This window comes from Macaca nemestrina, chromosome 3 (genome assembly GCF_043159975.1).
Source record: "Macaca nemestrina isolate mMacNem1 chromosome 3, mMacNem.hap1, whole genome shotgun sequence".
In the NCBI taxonomy this organism is placed as follows: domain Eukaryota; kingdom Metazoa; phylum Chordata; class Mammalia; order Primates; family Cercopithecidae; genus Macaca; species Macaca nemestrina.
In genome coordinates this window covers 98150994-98176380 of record NC_092127.1, presented here as the reverse complement: position 1 = coordinate 98176380, position 25387 = coordinate 98150994, and the positions used below count along the sequence as shown (strand labels likewise).

At 34.1% G+C, this 25387-nt stretch overlaps 1 protein-coding gene across 19 annotated transcripts in view; it reads left to right on the top strand.

Annotated features, from left to right (window-relative positions):
- The window catches only part of LOC105479621 (coiled-coil serine rich protein 1), a 1449255-nt gene that overhangs the window by 844873 nt on the left and 578995 nt on the right, over positions 1-25387 (top strand). Inside the window, exon 11 of one of the 19 annotated variants that reach the window (XM_071092593.1) lies at positions 12691-20222. The exons of the other annotated variants lie outside the window; for them this stretch is intronic. Within the exon in view, the coding sequence (XP_070948694.1) occupies positions 12691-12696 (6 nt within the window). The 3' untranslated portion in view covers positions 12697-20222. Of the gene's footprint in view, positions 1-12690; positions 20223-25387 lie in introns of those variants that run through there. 19 annotated transcript variants of the gene reach the window in all.

Here is a 25387-nt window from a genome sequence, read left to right as displayed (position 1 = left end):
ATGTATGGATATGTTAATTTGCTTGTCTATACTAACCATTTTACTATTATATATAAAAACTTCATATTGTACACCTTAAATTTATACAATAATTTTTTTCTAAATAATAAAATAATGAAAGAACAGAGAATTTTATGGTATGTTATTTATATCTCAATAAAGCTGTTATACAAAAAACAGACACCTAATGAGTAATGAAACTATCAAACACGGAAACAGAGTCTCTAAGTAATCTGCTCACTAATTACTGCAACTTCTCTCTGCCAGGCCATTATATTATTAGTAGTAATATGGTTATCATTGTCATTGTTATTTTTATTGCTAAACAGATGAAAATCCAGTCACTATGTAAGGATATTGCAACATCAGATTATTACCAGTGTATTTTTACCTTATTAGCAATGTGTTTGTTTCAAACAAAAAGATATCCTATATATATTTATAACAATATTTGAAAGTAACACATTTTTTCTAATACAAAATACTCATCATATTAATTGTGATAAATTAGAATGTTATTTATTGTTATTATATTCCCAAAGCTCTAGAATGTTGAATGATGAAAAGAGACCTTTACTGGGAATTTAGAGTAGGTAACATGTCTAAATCTAATTTTGCCTTTTATTAATTGTGTGACCTTAACCTCTCATTTAACTCCCTTTGTACTGGTGACTTCATTTTAAAAAGTCAGAGGTTTATCTCTGAAATTGGTTCAGTTTGCTCTAATTTTTATTTTTTGTGTTACAAGCATAATTAGTACAGAAAAGCCAATTAACCTAAGGAAAATATTTGCCACAGATTTTGATATGCAGAATTAATATTTTAATTTACATTAAAAAGCTAGACACATTATTAACAAAAGTATTGTGAATCAAATTACCTAAAAGGAAAACAGAATGATTGTATAATTTACAAAAAACAAAATCAAAATACAACTCATGAAGAAACAGAGAAAGTGGAAAAATGTTCACCTACCAAAATGCAAATAAAATAAGATTTCATTTTTTATATATAAAATTTTAAAAGCTTTAAAATTATATCTAATTTAGTTATAAAAATATAAATAGAAAAAATTGAGTGAAGCTTCGAAAAAATTTATTTAAAATGGTTTAGTTTTTGTTGGTACCAACCTTTTGTTCTCTGGCTCTCTTTCTTTATATTTGTAATAAAAATATAATGCTGGAGGTACAACAACCAACTTGTGATAACGAGAACACTATATAAACTAAAGCCTCATGCTAAGCAAGACTTTGCAGAAAGACAGAGGGCACCAGGATTCTTGGTATCATTTTGGAGACTGTTCCAGCCCTGGGCCACCTACCTCCAGACTTCTTAAGAAACAAAAGTAAATTCCTAACTCGTTTAAGCCATTGATTAATTACGCATTCTGATACTTGCGACTAAAAGCAATCTTTGACATATACGTATATATATACACATACATATGTGTTTCTATTACATATATAAATGAATATATGTGCTTGAATTGGTGGGGTTGTAATTTTCTACATAATTTCAAATTGCTTATACTGGCATTATAAATTGAACATGTATATTTGCAATTATATATGTATACATACATAGACATCATATATGTGAATGAATAGGAGTACACTAGACAGATAATTTCCTATTCATTCTTCCATATTTAGCTCCAAGGAACTTTCTCTGTGAAACATCTTCATTTTGCTTTCTTATAATTTGAATGAACCTCTAATATAACATACATAATCTTATATTGTAATTATTTGTTTACATATCTGCCTTCCCATTCCCACTCTTTTTCATTGTCAGTTCTTGTTGGGCTGGGATATTGACTCCATCATCATTTACACATTTAATAGATGATAGATTAGCTCATAAGCAAACATTGTAATGATTCACTTAGGTATTATTTTCATTTTGATGGTATCTGTTTAATTCTATAATATTCTCAATTCCTTTCAATGCCCTATGTGCTATGATGTATGCAACAGGCATTCAATGATGTCATTAATTAACTGACAACAATTGCAATACATATATATTAGGAGTTTCTGATATTCTGCAAATTACATCTAATACATGAAACATTTGGCTGGATATTTGTTGATCTACAGCCTGGATTCAAAATACGAGTGGATATTTTCAAATATTTTCATAGAATGCTTTTTCAGGGACTGAAATAACAGCAAATGACCTAGCACACAAATTCTGCAACCAAACTATATGGGGACAGACCAAGTTACTACCTTGATATATTCGAACAAGTCACTTAATCATTTATATTTTGTGTTCCTCAATGGTAAAAAGAGGATACTAATATTTTTTATTGGGTTTTAAGAGACTTCAAAGAATTAATGTACACAAAACTCTTAGAACAATGATGAATGTATGGAAAGCTCTCAAAAATACTTTCTATAAACAATAGTTTGCAGTCAGGATGCATAATTAGATCCTAATCTGCCACTTTAAAAACACCTCTCGAGTCTATCTTTCCAAAATGTCTATTATTTTCTTTTCTTCTTCATTGCTTCATTAAATCTGCAGTTAATTAATGTATTTATGTTACATCAATCTAATTTAGATTCAGTGAATGTGTTGAATGTCCTCACATAGCCTCTCAATATGAAAATAATAAATAATTCTGTAGACTGAATAAGAATGAATCAGAGTGAGATTGAAATTGCAATCTCAAAATTAGCTTTGTGATGAGGGATCTATAGACTGTAATTCAATCTTTCTCTTTGCTTCAGTTAGGTTAGATGATATTCCCTTGGAAAATGTGGTTTATATATTTTGTATGCACGGTTTGTGAATAAGTCATTGATGGGAATTGTTTATGTGATAGTCTTTAGAAAGCTTGTGTGATGAAGTTTAGCTCCTATAAAATTTCACTTCAGACACAGTCCTTTGAATACCAGTTTCCCATTTTGGAGGTAATCTTTTACTGTCACAAAATATGTATTTCAATATTATGACAACTAAAAACAAGGTTAAGTGTCTCCCTAAGTACAGTAAATGTTGAATAGAATTATAAATTTATTCTAGAAGAGGGAAAAAGGCAAACAACTACTTCCAAGCATCCAAAAACAAAACAGAAATTCCTTTCATAGTTCTAAGTTATACTTTCTGATGTGAAATTAGTAATTATGCACTGCTTTATTTTAATATATGTATGTAAACATATATTTATATATTTTTAAATTATATTTAAGATATGTATATATGTATGTATACAAAACATTTTGAATATATTTTGAAAGCAAAGCCCATTAGATACTAGTACAGTCATATTACCTTAATATTTATTTATTAATTCTTCAATCATTCATCAAAGATATGATGAATATCTTTGATATTGTGAGCTTATCATGTATTGAGAATTTTAAGCTTCAGGGATCTGAATATAAGAGACAAGGTCCTATACTCATGGAACTTATTTAATAAAATATTTTGTATTTTAAATGTTATATATTTACCTTTATTTCTGGATAGACGTTATGAAAAATGTCTTTAAATTTGTTTATATGGTGTGTGGCTTATTCAACTCGCCCATTTATTTTTTCATTATGCAAGTACGTACTGATGATCTAATATGAGCTAAGGACTTCTGGTAGTTATTAAGGCTGTTCCCAAGGGCACTTGAGAGAATTATACTTCTCCATCTGCTGCCATATGACTGCTTTTTTTAGCCAATGAAATGTGAGTGGTAGTCTTAACTTGTGTCACTTCTGAATAGATTTAAATATCAAAGTGATTGTGGAAGGCCATGGCCATTGGAGCCTATATTCATCTGGTGATTAATTGACCATGATGAATAGAGCTCCATTTCACATTTACATTGGCTGTGTAGACTGAGATGAAAGATACTCTCCATGTGTTAACCCATAAAACATCAAAGTTATTTTGTTAATGAGGCATAACCTAGCATATGCTTACTGATATAGCACTATTGTAGGTGCTAAGGATATAATTTTAAGCAAAGCAGGTAAATTGCCTGCCTACATGGAATTTATGTTCAAGTGATGAAACTATAACTAAAAAAGATAATAAACTGATATAGGATATGATGATAAATAACATTAAATGCTATGAAGTTCAGTAAGGAGATAAATAATCAGGGTGTATGCTATTTTAGATAGAATGCTCAGGAGAGTTATTTCTGGAAAGGTGATACTTCATCAGAGACCTTACTTAAAGGGCAAGACCCTTAGGAGCTGCACTAGCAAGTGTTGCAAAAGGCCTGGCACACAGGTTCCAAAAATACAAACTATGTAGTCCTGACCTCACCAGTTAGGAGCTCCTGCAAATAATCTGGAGAAATGATAGGGAAATATGGTAGCTCTGAGGCAAGAGGGTGTTCCCTGCGAACAGCATGGATCCCAGTGTGTCTGCAGTGGACTGAGCAGGGGGAGACCTGTAGGAGTTAAGTCATCTAAGGTTGTATGAGGACAAGGAACAAGTGATGCCTCATAGACCTTCATGAAAGTAAGTTAGAGAAGAAAGTTTTGAACTGTGTTCATTATGTGATTTGACTTATGATTTTTAATAATCACTTTGAGTTCTTGACGAACAATAAACTCTAGAAGGTAAAGAGTAGAAACTGGCAGACTAGTTAGGATGATATTGCAGTTGGTTTGTTGTGAGAGCGATGATACTAAGTGCAGACTGAGTTAACAGGATTTGCTCTCGTTTTATAATTGTGAGATGAAGGGAGTGTGGCAGCGGCCAGAGGAGAGGAGAGAGAGGGAAAGTAGGGATAGATTAGAGAGAAGGCATGGAAAGACGTACTCGAAGGAAGGAATACCACGATGAAGGCCTGGACCACACAGAATGAGAAGTCAGATCCCATTTTGAATTCCAGAGCAGATTTTGCCCCCCGGCTGTATGAAGAGTGAATACTCAAACTACCACAGTTATTCTTTCATTATAATGAATGTTATCTAGAATTTCCTGTAGTGCATGCTATTGGTGCCCTGCCCATACTTCTTGATTAATTATCATTTCTGTGCTTGTGAGTGCAAATTCCAGTCAGCTATCACCTTTGCCAGGAGGGCTCTGCAGGTAGACCTGAAGTAGAAAGGCATTAACTCTCTCTAGGGGAAGCCCTCAAACAATTACAGAAGTTGGTGGATAAATACTCATCTCCCTACCTCCTTGAGCAGACCCTAAGTTGTGAGTTCTGCAATGACACTTAGAGTTTCCTAGTGGGTTAGGCTTCAATTGTCTAGATTGCTAACATGTTTGACAATGCAAACTTTATTTATTTTCTTCCCCTTTCCACTAGGAAAAGGTTTAGATATCCTAGTATCAGCTCCTAACTAAACTATTTGTACTCAAATCAGTTTCTCGGGATCTGCTTCTAAGGAAACCCAAATAAAGACAGTTTATACATGGATGAAAATGTATTGAAGTTGAATAATATCTGAAGTAAAACCAAAGGTTTTCCATTCTGAAAGTGAATCAAAATCTGTTGATGGTTCATAGATATAATATTGCAAAGATGTTTGTGTTCCTCAAAGCAACCATATAATGTTTGTAGGTGAGAGCTTCTTGAAAATGAAGTAGCTATTTAAATATAAGTGTGAAACATGACAAGGGAAAGGATTTGTTTGATTTACTCATGAACTCCAAAGACCTGGAGGAGTCCCTGTCACATACAGGCACTCAATGAGTATTTTAAAGAACACTTAAACTAAAAATAGTTCACATCCATCTTGGAAGAATGTTTTTGATGGGGAACCCAAGTTCAAGAGGATAACTATGTGAGCTCTGAAGGAGAAAGGAACTTTCAAGCAAAGGAGAGCCATCAAGTGAAGCAGTAATAACAATTAGGATAGCATATATGAGGTCTCTTCAATGGTGTGGATGCTATAAACATTTTTATAGATGCATTACCTAATGCTAAGATAAGTAAAGCACTGTATTCTTAGTCCCAAAACTGATGCATGAGAGTAGCTACATTTGAGCTCAGGTTTGTCTCTGTCTTCCTGCACCCTTGCATGATCTTGAAATCTTCCTGCTGACTGGCCTACGGCAGTTAGATTTTGGAGAATGGATGTAAGTCCAAATATTTCTTAAAACAGAGACTTTTTAAATAAAATGAGTGCCATAGTCAGTTTAGGCTGCTATATTAAAACATCATAAACTGGGTGGCTTAACAAATGTTTCTTACAGTTTTCAAATCTGACATTCAAGATCAAGATGCTGGCAGACTGTTATCTGGTGAGGGCTCTTCTCCTGGTTTGCTGATGGCTGCCTTCTTGTTGTATCATCACATAACAGAAAGAGTGAGCTCTGACATCTTCCTTTTATTTGAGTGGCAGTAATTTCATCATGGAGGCTGCACCCTCATGACTTCATCTAGACCTCATTACTTCCCAAAGGCCCACCTCTAAATATTGTCACATTGGGGTGTTGGGTTTTTACATATGAATTTGAATGGAGGGAACACAAATAGTCCATAGCAATGTGCATAAATTAACAGGATTTTTTCAAACTTACTGCTCACTTGCAATTTGCGATTTTAACCAAGGCTTAATCTAGGACCAGAATGGGAAAGATATTAGAGAATGCTAGACAAGATCCAACAGGGTGAGGGCAAAGGAAAGGCTACCATTTTCTCTTCTATATTTTAACAAGTAAATGATAGCATCTAAACAACAACAACAAAAAAAACCCTGCAAAATATCATAAATTACAACACACTTATATAAAAGTGCCTAAAATAAACAAACTGCTATCATGAAAGAAAGTAAAATTCGACTAACTGGTGTTCCCACAAAGGAGAAAATAAGGTCATGCCTTTGAACCTAGGTGGCTGAAAAGAGTGAGAAAAGATCTTCTCTAATAAGACTTCTATAATAGGTTCCTGAGGCTTGACAGCCTAAAGCCAAAACAAAACAATGCAAAAAAATAAAAAATAAAAAAAATAGAGTCCTTAGAAGCAGACCAGTGAACCCATACTCACTTGCTCCTTCAGGCCAAGAACACAATTGATAGTTATAGTAGTGCATTTAAGTGTATTTCCTCAGGTTTCCATGACCTCAGTCAGTCTCCCTCTGCTTAGACCTTCTCATTTACCAGTCAGCAGCATGACTTACGCTATGCATATTCATTCTACCCTGCCTCCAGCACAGAGACCCAAACACATTCTTTCATGAATCACTATCACAACCTTTTAACAGTTTGGACTATATTAAAATAAAAGCAATTACATTTGAATCCCATTTTTTTTTTTTTTTGCCCTTGGATAAATGTAATCAATAATTCAGTTGTCAGCTTTTTGTAGAGAATAGACATCTCATGTTGTTTTTAATGATTACTTATTTACACATAATTCTTTCCTTGCCTTAAAAACATACTTCTACTACCTCAAATTCCCAGTCTAATTTAATTTTTTTCTCTTTATATACTAAACATTTGTGAAATCAGCAACTCTGTCATTTTGTCAAATTTACTGTAAATAATTTGGGTAGAGAACTAGGTATGTGGCCTCCAGGGTATCTTCAATCACTGAAAATCTGTGATCCTCTCCCTAAATCTTTTGTGGATTCTCTCCAGATGTTTGTATTACTAGAAATACCTAAGAGTCCTGTTTTAACAGTGTTTATTAATAACACAGAGCTGTAAAGAACCTCATAAAGCAAGATTTTGGTGTTTTCAAGCAAGACTAACAATCCAAATTAATTTAAGGAAAGAAATAACTTACAAATATCAAAAAACAAAACAAAAAGCCTCAAAGGGAAGTGAGTAGAAATTATGCATTTGGGCTGTTAGACATCTTTCTCTCACACACTTAGTCTGTAATATGTTACCTAATAAAATTTAACACTCAGGCATTTTTCTAGTGAGAATATTTCATCTTTCTGTGCACTATTCTTTTCCTTTAGAGGAATATCTATTACACTCATTTGCCTGTGTGCCTTGCAGTTTGGCACATAATCACACAGTTTATATGATTCTCTGAATGCTTGTCTCCTTGAGAAATTACAAGTAATTCAATTCACTAAAGTACTGTTTCTCTCTTTTTGTATCAGCAACAGTATTGAAGTAACCATTATTATACTTCTCAGTATAAGTGACAGTCCTGGGCACAATGCCTTCTTCACAATAAATTCCAGTATTGGTTGCATTAATGCTCAAATGAATAAGTACTTGCTGAATTGAAGTAAGATGAAATGCATACTGGACCAGAAAGACTGTTGGTAGCAACCACTGAAACGATTTTTTGTTGTCTAAGCTGTTCACACACCATTTGTCCTTCAATGTGCATTATTGAGAAAGTGCAATGTACTGAGTACTGTGTTGAGAACTTATATAATCTAATTTTATCCTCAGAATAACCTTAAAGAAAAATAGAGTCATAATTCCTTCATTTTCAAGTAATAAAGAACTTGAATTGGCATAAACAACAAATGGTACGACTTGATTCTAGTTGCAAGTAGGCAAGGATCTGTCTCCTGGCTGTACATTATCCAAGCAGGATCCTGGTAATGGCTGTCAGTAGCTTTAGTGTCTCCACTCTTGGTTGCAAGATGGCTATAATTCCAGAGAAGACAACTTCACACCTTGAAAGCATGGGAAATGCAGGGGAACTTTGGAAGAGTCTTAACAAATGTCTCTTTAGGTGAGTTAGCCCTCCATGCCTGGATCAATCACTAACTTACTGGCTTAAGCTAATCAGGATTTCTTTTAATGGAGTAGTGTCAAATTAGCACTAAGAGGGGGAAAAATTGAAAGAAATGCTAAGCACTAGTTATTAAAGAGTGTGGAAATGTGCACTAGAATGCAAAAATAAAACTATTATATCCATTGCATCTCTTTTAAAGATAAACATTGACACTCTTTCTACAGTCAGACTTAGTATCTTAGTCAGTCTGTACACAGTCAGACTTAGTATCTTAGTGAATTATTCTTTATTTCATTATGTAGTTTACCAAAATATCACTATTAATGTGTTTTGTCTTAAATTCTACTGTCTGACTTGTTTCCAAACACTGCCCCCAATTTCCATCTCCTTCGGCTAAGTGAAGCTGAAGGCTCTGGCCTGCAGGAAAGATGAAGGCAGAATAATTGCCTGACAGGTTTTGGACTGGGAAGGAACTGGGAAGGGAGTGGAGGAGGTAACTTTCAACCTCTCTGTGTCATTTTATTTTAGGTGTATATCTGGTGAGCAATATAATACCAAAAAATTGTTGTAAATATAATTTCATAAATTATCTGTTAATAAATGAGTTTTTGTTTGTATTTTTTGGTAATTGTAATTAATTATATTTGTACAGATCTACATCTTATTTTGTGTTATTTCTTGCCTCTTTTCTCTGACTCTTTTTATTCTTCTTTCTTACCTCTGTTGAAGTGATAGGCTTTTATTCCTTATTTTTACCTTTACTGTTTAGAAAGCCATCGATTTTTTTTTCTTCTTTAGCAGTTACCCTTAAATATGTAATAAAATATTTGGCTAACTTTTTAAGATAAGAAAACAAAGCCATAAAGGGCTAATGTTACTTTCTTAAAATCACACAGTTAATATTGGCAAAAGTGAAATTCCAAATTAAGTCTATCTTCAACAACAATATAATAGTGCCTCTCTTATATCTTTGTTCATTGTCCTCACTTCTGTTATCTTCAATACAAAAAGTGCTTCTAATTTTTTTTGGCAATGAAAGAGATTCCTGCGGACTCTCAGTATTAGTAATACATACATTTTCTTTTTATTATACGTCATCTGAATGGCATGTCTCTTTGCTGCCATTCATTTCTGTTTTACTGATAAAATTTTAATTCGCTGGCTAATTTTCCCCCTGCAGCTAATGACCACCCACTAGTATTTTAGGAATGTGTTAATTGAAGAAAAAAAGAAAAGAAACAGAGTGACTTGTTCAATTAGTAAGTGACAAAATATTGTTAGGAGTCATATTTTTGACAGCAAAAATATTAGACCAGTCAACTGATACATTCAGTGTAGGATTTGGTTTTTATTCAATAACTTCTGTGATTAGACATAATGCTAGTTAAAAACATTAAGTAGATCAGTTTGTCCATTTTGAGTGAATATTAGTTTTGCATTCTGAGAACCCGTGAGTGGAAAACAGTTTACTAGGAGTTTAGCTGAACATATAAAATAAATTGATTAAACATATTAAGAAAGTCATAAAACTTCATCAGTTTGATTTTTAGCATGTTAATTATATCTTAATTTGGTAAATCAAAGTATGTGCACCACTGTTCCAAGGATAATTTTTGAATTAATTTTTGGTAACTTTTTGGAGTCCTGCTTTCTGTCTTTTTCTCTTAACTTATACTGGAAGAAGTCTGTTTCACTGTTGTTTCATATTCAGAACTAGCATGACTAGTTTTAACCTTGATGTTTTTAATACATACTAATATTTGTGAGTATTTCTATTTGCATAGAAGTGAAGAGTCATATGAGGTAGTCTGAAAGTTTGAATGTCCTCAATTTTATAAATGAATTTAAAACACCTGATTATTTCTGAAACAAAGATGCTAAAGAAAAAATAGAGTAGAGTATGTGTATGAAACTGTATTTAAGTATTTCATATGCCTGGATCAGTTAGAGAGATCTCTAAATCAAAGAAGCTGGCCAAGCCAAGTGAATTGGAGAGGAAAATACTGAGATCATCAGAATTAGAGAGTAGAGGCTAGTTAGACACCAAACCACATGCAATAACCCTCAGAATAAAATCTGAGGAGCTGTGTCAATCATCAAGTTTGAGTTGGTCTTGTGTAAAAAACTGGCTGTAGAAACACTAGCAACTTTTTGACATGAGAAGGTAGTTAAATTTAAGTTGCAAGGAAAAAACCATTAATCATTGGCATGATTATATTTACAATTTTGATATTATTACAAAATATTTGCTGAAGTCCCCATAACAATGCCTTCAGAGACCCTGTGTATCATGCAAAGGTAGATTTAGTAAACTTGCTTAATAAGGGAGAGCACCTGCTTAGGAGAGAGAATGAGAAAGAGACATTTAGGGTTTATGGACCTTGGGTTAGACACATGGTTGTACAAGGCAGATGGTCATAAGTGAAGTCTAGGCAGGGATTGTTCAGAATTTGTAAATTAGGTCAGTTGCCAGAACTGTCCATGGGCTCATGTGAGCAATGAATTTAACTGCTAAATCAGCTTGTGATTTTATCTAGAAAAATATATATGTGGACAAACTGGTGCTAAAGGAATTTAAGCTTAGTTTGTCTGGAAGGATATGGCCTTTACAGTTCAACTGTTTTGCAAGTCAAGTAGAATTTGTGGTTTGTGTTTCATTTTGTATCTAGTATTCAGAACAGTGCCTTCCCTTTTATATTTACTCTTTACCCATAGCCCTTTCATAGGATTTTGACTGGATCTTTTAGTTTCATGTGACTATTCTACAATTCACCAAAAACAAAAACAAAACAACAACAACAAAAAACTAAAACATTATATTGTTTATGACATTTGCCTAGTGACTGTTTTGTCCTGTTCTAGACTTGCCTTTTCCTGTAGATCTTAATTCCAAGCATCCTTTCTCTCTGGTTCAAAACAAATTCTTCTGGAATATAACTTCCCTCAGTGTTTTGAGATTTTCAGACGTTGCCCAGTTTCTTAAATATATGCTACTTGTACCAAGGCACTCATTCATATTCAGGACTACTAAATTGCTAGATAATTTAGGAGGAAAAATTTGAATTTTTATTACTTTTTAATTCAACTTGTATTTTTTCTTGTATAAAATTACCATGATTTTTGTTTTTATCTTTAGCACTAGACTTAAAAATGTGTTGTACACAGGTCATAGCAGCTTGCTTTGGACTTGTCCCATAGATCTCTGAGGATGCAAATTCATTCACCTCTACTGTTCATTGTACTCAGAGGAAAAGCTTAATAAGTACTGCTGTAACAAAACCATATTATTAAATAGAGTAAAATTTATTGACATAAACCCTATAAGGTTTAATATCCCCTAATGTTTGAAATATTCATGTTTTATAATTTTCACAGATCTAGGCAATATTTTCTTAGTAATTATCAGAAAGAGAATATGCTGCATAAAATCAGAACTAAAATCCACAATATTGTAAGTTGGAATAAAAAATGATAAACTGCCAGGCATGGTGGCTCATGCCTGTAATCTCAACACTTTGGGAGGCTGAAGCAGGATAATCACTTGGGCCTAGGATTTTGAGACCAGCCTGGGTAATGTAATGAGATACCATCTCTGTAAAAAATAAAAATAAAAGTCCTAAAATTAAAAATTATTCAGCTACAGTGGTGTATGTTGTAGTCCCAGTTACTTGGGAGATGAGGCAAGAGGATCCCTTGAGCCAGGGACATCAAGACTATAGTTAGCCATGATTGCACCTTGTACTCCAGTTTGGGAGACAGAGTGAGACCTTGTCCCCCCCGCTCCCCCCCAAAAAAAAACAAGCTTAAATGTCCTGGTCTTGACATTTTATTGGTTCATATAACATAATGTTGATATTTTTTGTTCTTATCCTACCAATTTAACTTGCTCAATAGTCATATCTTTGTAAATGCCAGCAGGAAATTTTGATTCCATTAAATCTAATCAATTATTGCTGAGGCTAATCATCATGTTTTTATCTGATAAGATAAAATAACAAAGTGATGTTTCTAAAATGTATGTGTCTGTGTTATGGGAGGGGTTCCAGTAATATTTACATTTAATTTTTGCCTTTTAGAAATGAAAACTATATACTGGCCAGGCGCGGTGGCTCAAGCCTGTAATCCCAGCACTTTGGGAGGCCGAGACGGGCGAATCACGAGGTCAGGAGATCGAGACCATCCTGGCTAACCCGGTGAAACCCGGTCTCTAGTAAAAAAAAAATACAAAAAAATAGCCGGGCGAGGTGGCGAGCGTCTGTAGTCCCAGCTACTCAGGAGGCTGAGGCAGGAGAATGGCGTAAACCCGGGAGACGGAGCTTGCAGTGAGCTGAGATCCGGCCACTGCACTCCAGGCTGGGCGACAGAGCGAGAATCCGTCTCAAAAAAAAAAAAAAAAAAAAAAAGAAATGAAAACTATAAATGTTTATAATGACATAATAGACTTGATGGCTGATTTATTTCATTTTCATTATTGGAACTCCCACATATTTGTATTTGTTACTGATATTTTCACTACTTATTTTAAGCTTTGACAATACATGGAAAATTTGAAGCCATTACAATAAGTAAACAATGAGATTCTCCAGCAAGATTTGGCACACATAAGTGGTCTGTTTTGTGGGTTTTTTTTGTTTTTTTTGTTTTTTTGTTTTTATGTCATTGTTTTTATTTTACTTTCCCTTCTTGAAAGTAAACTAATCAACAGACTTGGCTAGACACAGTGTCTCCAAGTTGGAAAATGAAGTACTGAACACTGGGATAAGCTACAGAATATATATTCTATACGTTCACCAAGAATTTCATTTAGCAATACATGACATGGGAACATAAAAGTTTCATACAGTTTGCTAAGGCTTTGATAAATTTTATGTTGAATATTTTGAGGGAGATCCTGAAATTCTGAGGATATTGAACCACCTTTACAGCCGAGAGACATTTTCCGTTGGCTTCAAGAGAGATTTTACACCTTGTAACAGGGAAGAATCATGGAGCCTGCATATTTGGACCTTTCAGTCTCCTCTTAAACATTAGAGCAAAAATAAACCTAAGACTTGCTATTATGGAACAGCTTGAGTTGCTGGGAAATATAATCAGTGCAGATATTTGTGTATCATTGTTTACCATTTCTATGCCCTTTATCCGAGTTAATAAAACACATCCAAGGTATAACGTTTTGAAGGAAAATAAAAAAGATCTGCTTATCGTCACTTAAAATACATTCTGTTCATCTCCACCCACAGCATTAGAAAAAATAGGGAAAGTAAGCTATCTGAGATAGCTTCTGAGAATAATGGTTTCATTTTAAATGGGAGAATGCCTGAAGGGATTTCTAGTGTAAGGGTAAAGAAAAGACTGACATGCAGAAATAATGTCTACAATAGGATAAGTGACCTTCCTTTTGAAAGGTAGAAGGAAGAATGCCTAGAAATGTCAGATGCATAAAACTAAAAATGGAGATGTTTCCCATTCTGAAATTTATTTTTGATCTTTGGGTCAGAGCTTCAGATAGTATTGCAAAAGCTCCCTGAGTGACTCTAATCTTTAGCAGTGTCGAAAACCACTAAACTGGAAAAACAAATCTTAGATTTGACAGAAAACAGAGAGATAGAGTTAGAGATAGAGAAAGAAAGGTAGAGAGGAAGAGAGGTGGGAACAGGGATGATCTGGAAATATATTGAGCATTAATATCAGAAATTATATGGTTCTAGGACTTGGTTATTGTTTCCTCCGGACCCTTAGTGACCTAGGGTACCCAGAAGATGTCTAGTCCATGAGATTTTTAGAACCAGATGCGATCTTGAAATGTAAATGGATTTTAAGAGATTGTGTGACATTATGAAATGGGTCCTTATTTGTCACATAATGCCTATTGCATGTTAAATGCTTTAATCATGTATTTGTTTAAATTAAGCAACTCTCAACAATATAGTTCAAAGGGTGCTTTCAAGTGGAGAGTAGGGCATAATATCTCCCAAGTTTCTGGGAGACTGTTTCAGCTACAGGATATAGGAATATCACCCCATCAGAGGCCTGAACTCTGTTTCCCTCTAGACCTCAGTGATATGAATTCTACTCACTGGGGCAAAATGTACCATATAGTAAAGACATGTTCTTCTTAAAATATGATCTACATAACCAAACACAGTATTTTGTGTTCAATTTTGCCATTGCAGATAACAGACACTTATCTTCCTTGATCTGGATATTATGGTTCTTAATGCTGACAGCTCTTAATGCTGCCAAAGTTTCATCACCACTCTCTCTGCTTTATCAGACTCTGCTTATCAGACTCTGCAATTGCTTTGAGCTTGCAGGGAATATTTGTCATGTAGTGCTTCTGGAAAGCAGGTCTAGGCTGCCCTTCTTTCAGAATCAGATGGAGTGCTTCCTGCAGGTCTAGATTCTTGGACCCAGATATGCTGAATCAGGATTTCTGACAGTAGGGCCCACAAATCTGTAAGTACAATACATTCCCTGGGTTTTTCTAAAATACCCTAAAGTTGACAACAGATCTTCTATTTATCTGGGAAAAATGAAAGGGGCTATTACCACCTATAAATATGTAGATTTGTGATGAATTGGGCATTTATAGGACCAACAAGAATATTAGTCAAAAACAGACCTGGGGTTGAGTCTGAGACTAGGAAGTGGTAGAATTTTTAAATTTTGAATTCTCAATTTTCATGATTTAACTACCTATCCTCTAATTCAGTGTTTCTTAAACTTTAGTGTGATCAGATTGCAATAAGCTGATAGAATCCAAGCTTATACTTTCAAAGACTGCAATTTTTAAGCAGATGTTGGGGCCCAGGAATTGCCCTTTTAACACACAGTCAGGTAGTATTGTGAGGAAATGATCCACAAGTTGAAGTCTCTTGATCCTGTTCTTTTGTCTCTTCCAACATGTTCTTTCCTTCAGGTCTCTTTTTTTTTATTGCCTCCTCATCTTCTCTATTTCTTTGGGTTCTTCTCCTTAGTTTGAGCAGACTTAAGCCACTCATATCCTAAGATTATTTTCTTATCAATTTATATTAATTTTCTAGAGATGACACAGCAAATCACTCACAAACTAGGTGGTTTAAAACAACAGAAATGTATTGCTTTGCAATTTGGGAGACTAGAATCCTGAAAGTTCTATTGGCATCATCAGGCCATGCTGTCTCTGAAGTCTTTAAAGAGAAATCCTTCTTTGTGTCTTGCAGCTTCTGGTACTTCCATGCATCCCTTGACTCGCAGCACCATGACTCCAATTTCTGCCTCAGTCTTCACAAGGCTATCTTCCCTCTATGTCAGTATGACTATGTCTTCACATGGCATTCTCTACCTGTGTTTACATTTTCCTCTTCTGAGGATCCCAGTCATATTGAACTAGGTCCCACTCTCATCAAGTATGACCTCATTTTAAATTAATTACATCTGCAAACCCTGTTTCCAAATAAGGTCACGTCCATAGCTATGATTAGGACTTAGGACTTCAACATATCTTCTTAGGCAACACAATTCAATCCACAACAAAACTGTATGTTCCAGTCTACTTCCCCATCTCTCTGCTTTGTTCAGCTAAGATTCTGAAATAAATGGTTTATACTCATTGTTATTACTTATTTACCACCTACTTACTGCAATCTGGCTTTGGAAGTTACTACCACTGATAGGTCTGGAGTAATCATTTAAATTAATTGACAGAACACTTGTTAGTTCTTTGCCTTATTTGTTACTTTTATTGCACTCCAGAGTATTGAATGTTCTTGTCTTAAAGCTCTTCTTATTTGAACTGACCTAAATCAACCTGGTTAAGTACAACTTTGAGTTTTACTTTGGTAAATTACTATAGCTGTGAAAGTAAATTATTGTTACAAAAGCAATCTCTGATGAAATTCTGCCAAACATGCAGATAATTTTAATTACACTAGCACAAAACTTGAGCCATTGTGCCATTAACTGGAGGATCTTACTGTTCTTTGTCATTTACATATTTCAATCACACTTTGAATTTAAGGTTTACTAAAAGCAGATACATCAAGAGTGAGAATTCTATTATTTTGCATAACCTCATGCATGATATCACACTGCTTATTCAAAAGTATTTAAAATTAAATTATAGATATCATTATAATGTAACTCTCATCTTGATTTCTCGTCACATCTAGAAAGCCTATTGCCAGGTAATGATATTACAACAATTTTAGTGGATTAAGTAATATACATTTATTACCTCACAGTTTGTTTTGGGTCAGGAATTAAAATGTGGCTTAGCTAGATCTTCTGCTTAGGGTATCACAAGACTCAGATCAAGGTAATCAAGGTAATCATCAAAACTGTGGTCTTATTTGAAGCTCAACTGGAAAAATGTTATTATAAGATATTATGATTATTATAAGCTCGTTCATGTTGTTGGCAGAATTCAGTTCTTTGTGGTTATAGGTCTGTGAGGTCTTCAGTTACTTGTTGGCTGTTCACTGGAGGCCACCCTTAACTCCTTGAGGCCCCTTGCAATTCTTGCTACATGGGGTTCTCCAGTATGACTCTTTACTTTCCCAAAGCCAGTATGACAGGGAGACCACAGAAGACAGGTGCTACAATCTTATGTAACCATCTAATCATATACCCAAATCATATCCATTCTATCTATTATTTAGAAGCAAGTCACAGATCCTTCCCATGCTCAAGGAATGGGGCTCACACACAGGCATGAAAAACTGGAAGTGGGCGTCATTGGAGCCACTTTAAGTGTCTTCTGTGCACAACCCTAAGTCTCCTCACTGTAAATATACTGCTTAGGTAGTAGCATATTCATATGTGACTTCAACTGCCAGTTATGTACTGTTGCTTCCAAAATCTATGTGCCAGCCTCTCTATCAATCCTAAAATGTTAATCCAAATAGTCAGCTTTCTTTTGATATTTTGATGTAAATGTAGTCATTTTTATGTGGACATCAATCTCAACACAGTTCCTTTCTCTTCAGATTGTTCCTCTCTCTTTTTACCATTGTTCATAATCATGCATCCTATATCCAGTGTGCATGGAACACAAACCTGAGATTGTGATTTAATTATTCTGGGGTGGAACTCCATCATCACGATTTTTCAAAAGCTTTCCAGATGATTTAATTTGCAGCTATAATGGATAACTAACGATCTACAACATTACTCTATTTTGTCTGCTTTATATTATTATGCTTATTTCCTTATTTGTTTCTGTCTCTCTTCTAGAATGTAAGCTTCTTGAAAGCTTCTTCACCAGTATATTACTGTCTTAGATGGTTAGGTCTGCTATAACACATACACAGACTGGATGGCTTAAACAACAAACATTTAATTCTCATGGTTCTGGAGGCTAGGAAGTCTAAGATCAAGGTATCAGCAAATTTAATTCCTGATGAGGGCCTTCTTTCTGGTTTGCAGATAGCTGCTTTGTGGCTGAGAAGTCATCTATCTTGAGTCTCCTTGTAAGGGTGCTAATTCTGTTGTGAGAAACACAGCCTCATTATTTAATTACTTCCTAGAGGTACCCCTTCCAAACACTACCATATTGAGGTTTAGGGCTTCAACATATGAATTTTGAGAAGACCTAAACAGTCACTAATGCATATTATAATATTTGGCATAGAGTAGATATGTAATAACTTATTGAGTAATTGATAAATACTACTTTTTATATGTCAGCATTATGATAAGTGTTCTATACAGATGTTACTTGACTTATGATATGATTACACTCACCCTGACAAACCCATCTTAAGTTGAAAATATTATAAGTTAAAAATATATTTAGCTGGGTGCACTGGCATGCTCCTGTAGTCCTGGCTATTTGAAAGACTGAGATGGAAGCATTGCTTGAACCCAGGAGTTCGAGGCTGTCATGTGTTATCATCACACCTGTGAATAACCACTGCATTCCAGTCTAAGCAACATAGGGAAACCCTATCTCTACAAAAAAAGGAAGAAAAAAGAAAATGTATTCAATATACCTAAGCTACCAAAAATCATAGCTTAGTCTAGCCTAACTATAAATGTGCTCAAAACCCTTATGTTAGCCTATAGCTGGACAAATCATCTAACACAAAGCCTACTTTATAATAAAATATTAGATGTCTTATATAATTTATTGAATACTGTACTAAAAGTGAAAAGCAGCATGGTTATATGGGGACTCAAAGTATGGTTTCTACTGAATGCATGATGCTTTCACACCATGGTAAAATAAAAAAAAAAATCATAAGTTGAACCATCATAAATTGGAGACCATCTGTATACATTATTAATCCTCACAAAACTTATGAGTCTATTTTCAATTCTATTACTCTTTTTAAAAAGCTGATTAGGTAAATGTAGTAAAGCAATTTATCTGAGTTCACATATAAAGTAAAGTTGTGATTGAAACCAGGTCTGCCTAGCATCAAAACTCATGGTTCTGACCAATATGCTAAACATATGCTTTCCAGCTACATGTATTTATTGCCAAAGTTGTTATACCTTTTAGTATGTTGTTTCTTTTTTGGAAAAGCCTATTTCTTTGGTGATTTATTAATCCACTGTGGTAGGATTAAAAGTCAGATCATGTAGCTCCACCAGAATATAGTTATCTTTTCATGTTGTTCAATGACCGTATATATTCAGGTTTCTGCTTCTGGTGGTTATTCTAAATGCAGTTATTGTCAAGTAATGCTTGCTGCTTGCCAACAATGTGCTAGACACAGAGCAGAGCCGAGCATCTGACATGCTCTCCATTCTGCACTCTGATCCATAATTTTCATCCACAAATCTTTTTGCATTTTACAAACATGCATTCTCCGAACATTCCCATGAGGTAAATGAATATTTATTATATCCACTTTACAGATGCATAAAGTTAGATGTAGACTAATTAAATAAGTTCTTCAAGGGTAGAGAGTGAGTTGGTTGGAAAATCGAGGTTAGCATTGAACATTTGGATGCCTACTTCTAAAAGGAATGAATGGTGTGTTAAGTTGATTTCACTATACATAGTTGAAAATGTTTATTTTAAGCTTTCATGATATATTTTCCATTAGTTTTTGGACATTGCCCAGAAGAATTCACAGTAAATTGATATTCAGCCCTTAGATATGTATGCAGTTTGTGTCTATTGGCTTCTGTGGGAGATACAAAAATGAAACTGAAGAAAGAATTTAGCCCATACTAATCACATCTTCCTGTAGAGATTCTGGTAATTATGTTTGGATATTTTTTTCACCATATAATTTAAAGGTTTTTATTTAGTAATGTAGCTCTAATTTAGCATATAGAAGTAAGCAGCTAATTAAACTGAGATTACTTTCTACTCACAGCCAACATTTAAAACATAGAGTTATTATTACAAAATTGTTTAAAGTTATATTACTCTTTATGAATGTGAACTCAAACCAAAATGCGCAGCATAATAACATAATTAAGAAAGACTGTATTAGTTCAGTGTGTTGCCATTTAAAGATCCAAATTAAAACTATATGCTTTTCATTCCACCAAGTGGTAGATTTTTAGAACCATAAAAGATCCATAGTTGATTTGTGGACTCATATCTGGACCTTAAACAGCCTGATACATCTTTTTGATTCTTCTGTTATTCTTATTTTTTAAATGATAATTTGATTTAACTATACAGATATATAACTATGTATATATATATAGGTATCACCTCTGTGTATAATTTTCAATTTGTTCAGATTTTGAGATTTTGTCAAATCTATATTTAAATTTAGATGCATGGTTTATGCTCAAAAGCATTGTGATGAAAATAATATTTTATTATAGTCCAACAATGCTATAAATAATAAAAGGAATAAATATACAAGGTTAAATAAGACTTTATTTTTATCTGTATATACCATCTGAATCACTGATGAGCGCATGCACTAATATAAAATTTCCTGTTGACACATGCCAGTTCTGTGTTTTAGATGTGTGTCGTAGAAAGGTAGGCATTAGATATAAATTTCTATAATGAATGATATTTTTCATAAGGCAATCTTTAACTTTTTGTTTCACAAGCTTCTACTGAGGATTTGCTGGGACTATTTTATGGTATCTTAATAAATTTTCTGGGCTATACATTTTGTGTATTAACTTCCTAAGACAGCTACCCCATTAATTAAAGACAGTAGATGATACTTCCATTTATTTATTATTTCTGAAGGCTTTCCACCTATTTGCCAGTATTGGAAGACCCTGTCATGAAGAAGAAAATAAAAGCAGATTGAAATAGTATAACTGGCAGTGTGATCATTTTGTATTCTAATTGATTAGCTGAGGGAGAATAATATGACTTTCACCAGTTGGGCTAAAACTTTAAATCATTTTACCAATAGAATTCCTCTTAATCATTTACCAAAGTTCTCACCACCAAAATTTCACACTAACTTTCACTTCCTTTACCATCCCCAAACCTAGAAAACAGTATTTTGTTCTCCATTCTAATATTTTTTCATTTCAAAAATGTTAATAGAAACGAAATCATATATGAATTATTAAAACTGGCTTTTATTAACTCAGTATAATCCATTAAGAATAAGTTGATTGTATAAATAGTGTGCTGCTTTCTATTACTGAGAAGTGCTCCATGGTACGTTTATACTGTGGTTTGTTTAACCATTCACCCCTTGAAGGACATTTGGGTTGCTTCCAGTTGTTAAATATTATGAGTAAAGCCACTGTGAAATTTGTGTACAAGTTTTTGTGTGAGCAGGTTTCATTTATCTGAAGTGAATACCCAAGAATACAATTGCTGGACTCTATGGTGTATTCACTTCCTGTTGTCACAGTGACAAAGAACCACAGTGATTTAAATAATATAAATTTTATTATCTTATAGTTGTGGGAGTTAGAAATCTCAGTGGCCTAAAATCAAGGTGTGGGCAGGGTTGTCTTCCTTCTGGAGGTTTTAGGGGAGAGTCGGCTTCCTAGCTTTTTCCAGCTCCTAAAATGTGTCCACATTTCTTGATCATGGCTCCGTCATTCATCTTCAAAGCCAGCAGCGCAACATCTTCACATCCTTCCCTCTCTCGCTTCTCTCTCTCACCTCTGCTTCTGTCATCACATCTCCTCTGACTCAGACTGTCCTGCCTCCCTGTTCCATTATAGGTACTCTTGTGAACACTTTGGACCCACGTGGACAATCCAGATTAATATTCCTATCTTAGGGTTCTTAATCTGATCATCTATGCAGAGTCCCTTTTGTAAGTAAAGTAACATATTTACAGCTTCTGGGGGTTAGGGCGTAGACATCTTTATTTGGGGGATAGGAGCAGAGAAGGCTGGCATTATTCTGCTTACTACATATAGTAGGTACACATTTAGTTTTGTGAGAATATATGATGGTCAGCTTCCTGGAATTCATCACACACACATGCATACTCATACACAAATGTATATGGAGAATGTATATATAAGTTGCATAGTTCTTATTGTTAATATCCAAATGAAGAAAGTGTTCCCATTCCTGAAGAGAAGTAAAGATTCCCTCTTACTAAATTGCTAAGGAAATTTCTCCCTGGAAACTTTACAAAGGATACACTGAGAGAAAATAACCTAGAGTTTTATAATGAAGACATATATTAGTTTTCATTTGTCAGTTTCTAAGCCGAGAGCATAATATTGAAGTCCACCTCTGTAAAGGCATTTCTGCTAATGTGATCTTGGTATCCTGCTGAAAATAATAAAATATGCTCACCTGAATTTCCCAATTAAATATTTGCTTAATAATGAAATTTGCTTTAATTTTCCATTGAAAACTCACTTCTATTTTATTTTATTTTATTATTTTAATTTAATTTAATTTAATTTAATTTAATTTTTTTGAGTTGGAGTTTCGCTCTTGTTGCCCAGGCTTTAATGCAGTGGTGTGATCTTGGCTCACTGCAACCTCTGCAATCTGAGTTCAAGCAATTCTCCTGCCTCAGCCTCCCGAGTAGCTGCAATTACAGGCATGTGCGACCATGCCCAGCTAATTTTGTATTTTTAGTAGAGACAGGGTTTCTCCATGTTGGTCAGGCTGGTCTTGAACTCGACCTCAGGTGATCTACCTTTCTCGGCCTCACCAAAAGCTGGGATTACAGCTGTGAGCCGGGGAGCCCAGCCTAATTTTTAAAATAATCAGTTATTTATTTTCCATGGATTTTCCCCTCTCAACAAAAAAACATTTTACACATCTTTTTCCCCATATTTTCTTTAAATCATCAGCAAAATATATGATATTACATTTCCTTTTTAATATTCTATATTTTTCTATGGGGATGCATGCTTTATTTTACACCAATTTGCAAATATAAAAATGATGATATGAAATACATAAAATTTATTCTTAATTGCTCTGAAAATAAACCTTAATTTTTATAAGCAATGTGATTTGGGTATTATATTTTAAAAGCTTAAGTCAGCTTGTCATACATTTGCATCCATAAATCTAATTTAGCATTACACATAATTTTTGTTTTTTACTTTTACATTAGATTATGAAGATATGTATGCAAGTTTGGGTTATATTGCATGATACTGAGGTTTGGTGTATGAATGATCCCATCACCCAGGTATGGAGAATAGTATCCAACAGTTCAGTTTTCCCACCCTTGCCTCCCTCCCTCCTTCCTTGCTCTAGTCGTCCCCAGTGTCTCTTGTTGCTATCTCTATGTCCATGAGTACCCAGTGTTTAGCTCCCACTTATAAGTGAGGACATGAATTATTTAGTTTTATGTTCCTGTATTAATTTATTTAGAATAATGCTTTCCAGCTGAATCCATGTTGCAGCAAAGGACATGATTTCATTTTTCATGGCTCCATTGTATTCCATGGTGTATATGTATCATATTTTCTTTATCCAGGCCATCGTTGTTGGGCATCTAAGTTGATTCCATGTCTTTGCTATTGTGAATAGTACTGTAATGAACATGTGAATGCTGCTGTACCTTTATGGTAGAACTATTTGTTTACTTTTGGATATATATCCAGTAATGGGAGTGTTGGGTTGAATGTTGGGTTGGTAGTTCTATTTTAAGTTCTTTGAGAAATCTCCAAATTGTTTTCCAAGGTGGCTGAATTAATTTACATTCCCACCAACAGTGTATAAGCATTCTCTTTTCTCCACAGCCTCATCAACATCTGTTGTTTTTTGGCTTTTTAATAATAGCCATTCTTACTGGTGTGAGGTGATATCTCAATGTGGTTTCAATTTGCATTCTCTAGTGATGAGTGATGATAAGCATTCTTTCATACATTTATTGGCTACTGTATGTCTTCTTTTGAGAACTGTCTATGTCTTCTGTCTGCTTTTCAATGGAGTTATTTGTTTTATGCTTGTTAAGCTGTTTAAGTTTCATATAGATTCTGTATATTAGATCTTTTTTGATGCATTGTTTGCACATATTTTCCCCAATTCTCTAGGTTGTTTGCTGCTTCTGTTGATAGTTTCTTTTGCTGTGCAGAAGCTCTGTAGTTTAATTAGGTCCCACTTCTCAATTTTTGTTTTTGTTGCAATTTTTTTTTTGAACCTAATCATAATTTTTTTCTGAAGACCCATGTCCAGAATGTTGTTTCTGAAGTTTTTTTTTTTTTTTTTTTTTTTTTCCCTTAGGATTCTTATAGTTTGGGTCTTATATTTAAATCTTTAATCTACTTTGAGTTAGTGTTTGTATACGGTGAAAGGAAAGGGTCCAGTTTCATTCTTCTGCATATGGCTAGACAGCTATCCCAGCACCATTTATTGAATAGGGAGTTCTTTCCCCATTGTTAATTTTTGTTGACTTTGTTGCAGATTAGATGACTGCAGGTGTGTGGTTTTGTTTCTGAGTTATCTATTCCATTCCATTGGTCTATGTGTCTGTTTTTGTACCAGTACCTTAGAGTATAGGTTGTATAGGCTAATGCATAGTATAGTATAGTATAGTATAGTATAGTATAGTATAGTATAGTATCGTATCGTATCGTATCGTATCGTATCGTATCGTATAGGTTGCATACTACATTATAATATAAGCTAATTTGTAGCCTTATAGTATAGGTTGAAATTGGGTAATGTGATGCCTCCAGCTTTGTTCTTTTTACTTAGGATTGCTTTGGCTATTCTTGGCTCTTTCTTTGTTCCATATGAATTTTAGTATAATGTTTTCCAATTCTATGAAAAATGACATTGGTAGTTTGATAGGAATAGCATTGCTCTGTTGATTGCTTTGGGCAGTGTGGCCATTTTAACAATATAGATTCTTGAAATTCATGAGTATGGGATGTTTTTCCATTTGCCTGTATCATCTATGATTTTTTTTAGCAGTGTTTTATAGTTCGCCTTGTAGAGAGTTTTCACTTCCTCGATTAGATGTATTCCTAGACATTGTATTTTATTTTTTTGTAGCATTTGTAAATGGGATTGTGTTCTTGATTTGTCTGTCAGCTGGAATGTTATGAGTTTATAGAAATGATACTGATTTGTGTACATCGATTTTGTATGCTGAAACTCTGCTGAAATTGTTTATCAGTTCCAGGAGCTTTCTGGCAGAGTCTTTTGAGTTTTCTAGGTATAGAGTCATATCATCCACAAAGATAAGTTGAATTCTTCCTTTCCTATTTGGATGCCTTTTATATCTTTATATTCCCTGATTGCTCTGGTTAGCACTTCTAGTACTATGTTTAATAGGAGTGCTGAGAGAGGACATCCTTGTCTTATTCCAGGGGAATGCTTTCAGTTTTTGCCCTTTTACTTTGCTGTGTGTTTATCATAGATAGGTCTTATTATTTTGAGGTATGTTCTTTTGATTCCTAGCTTATTGA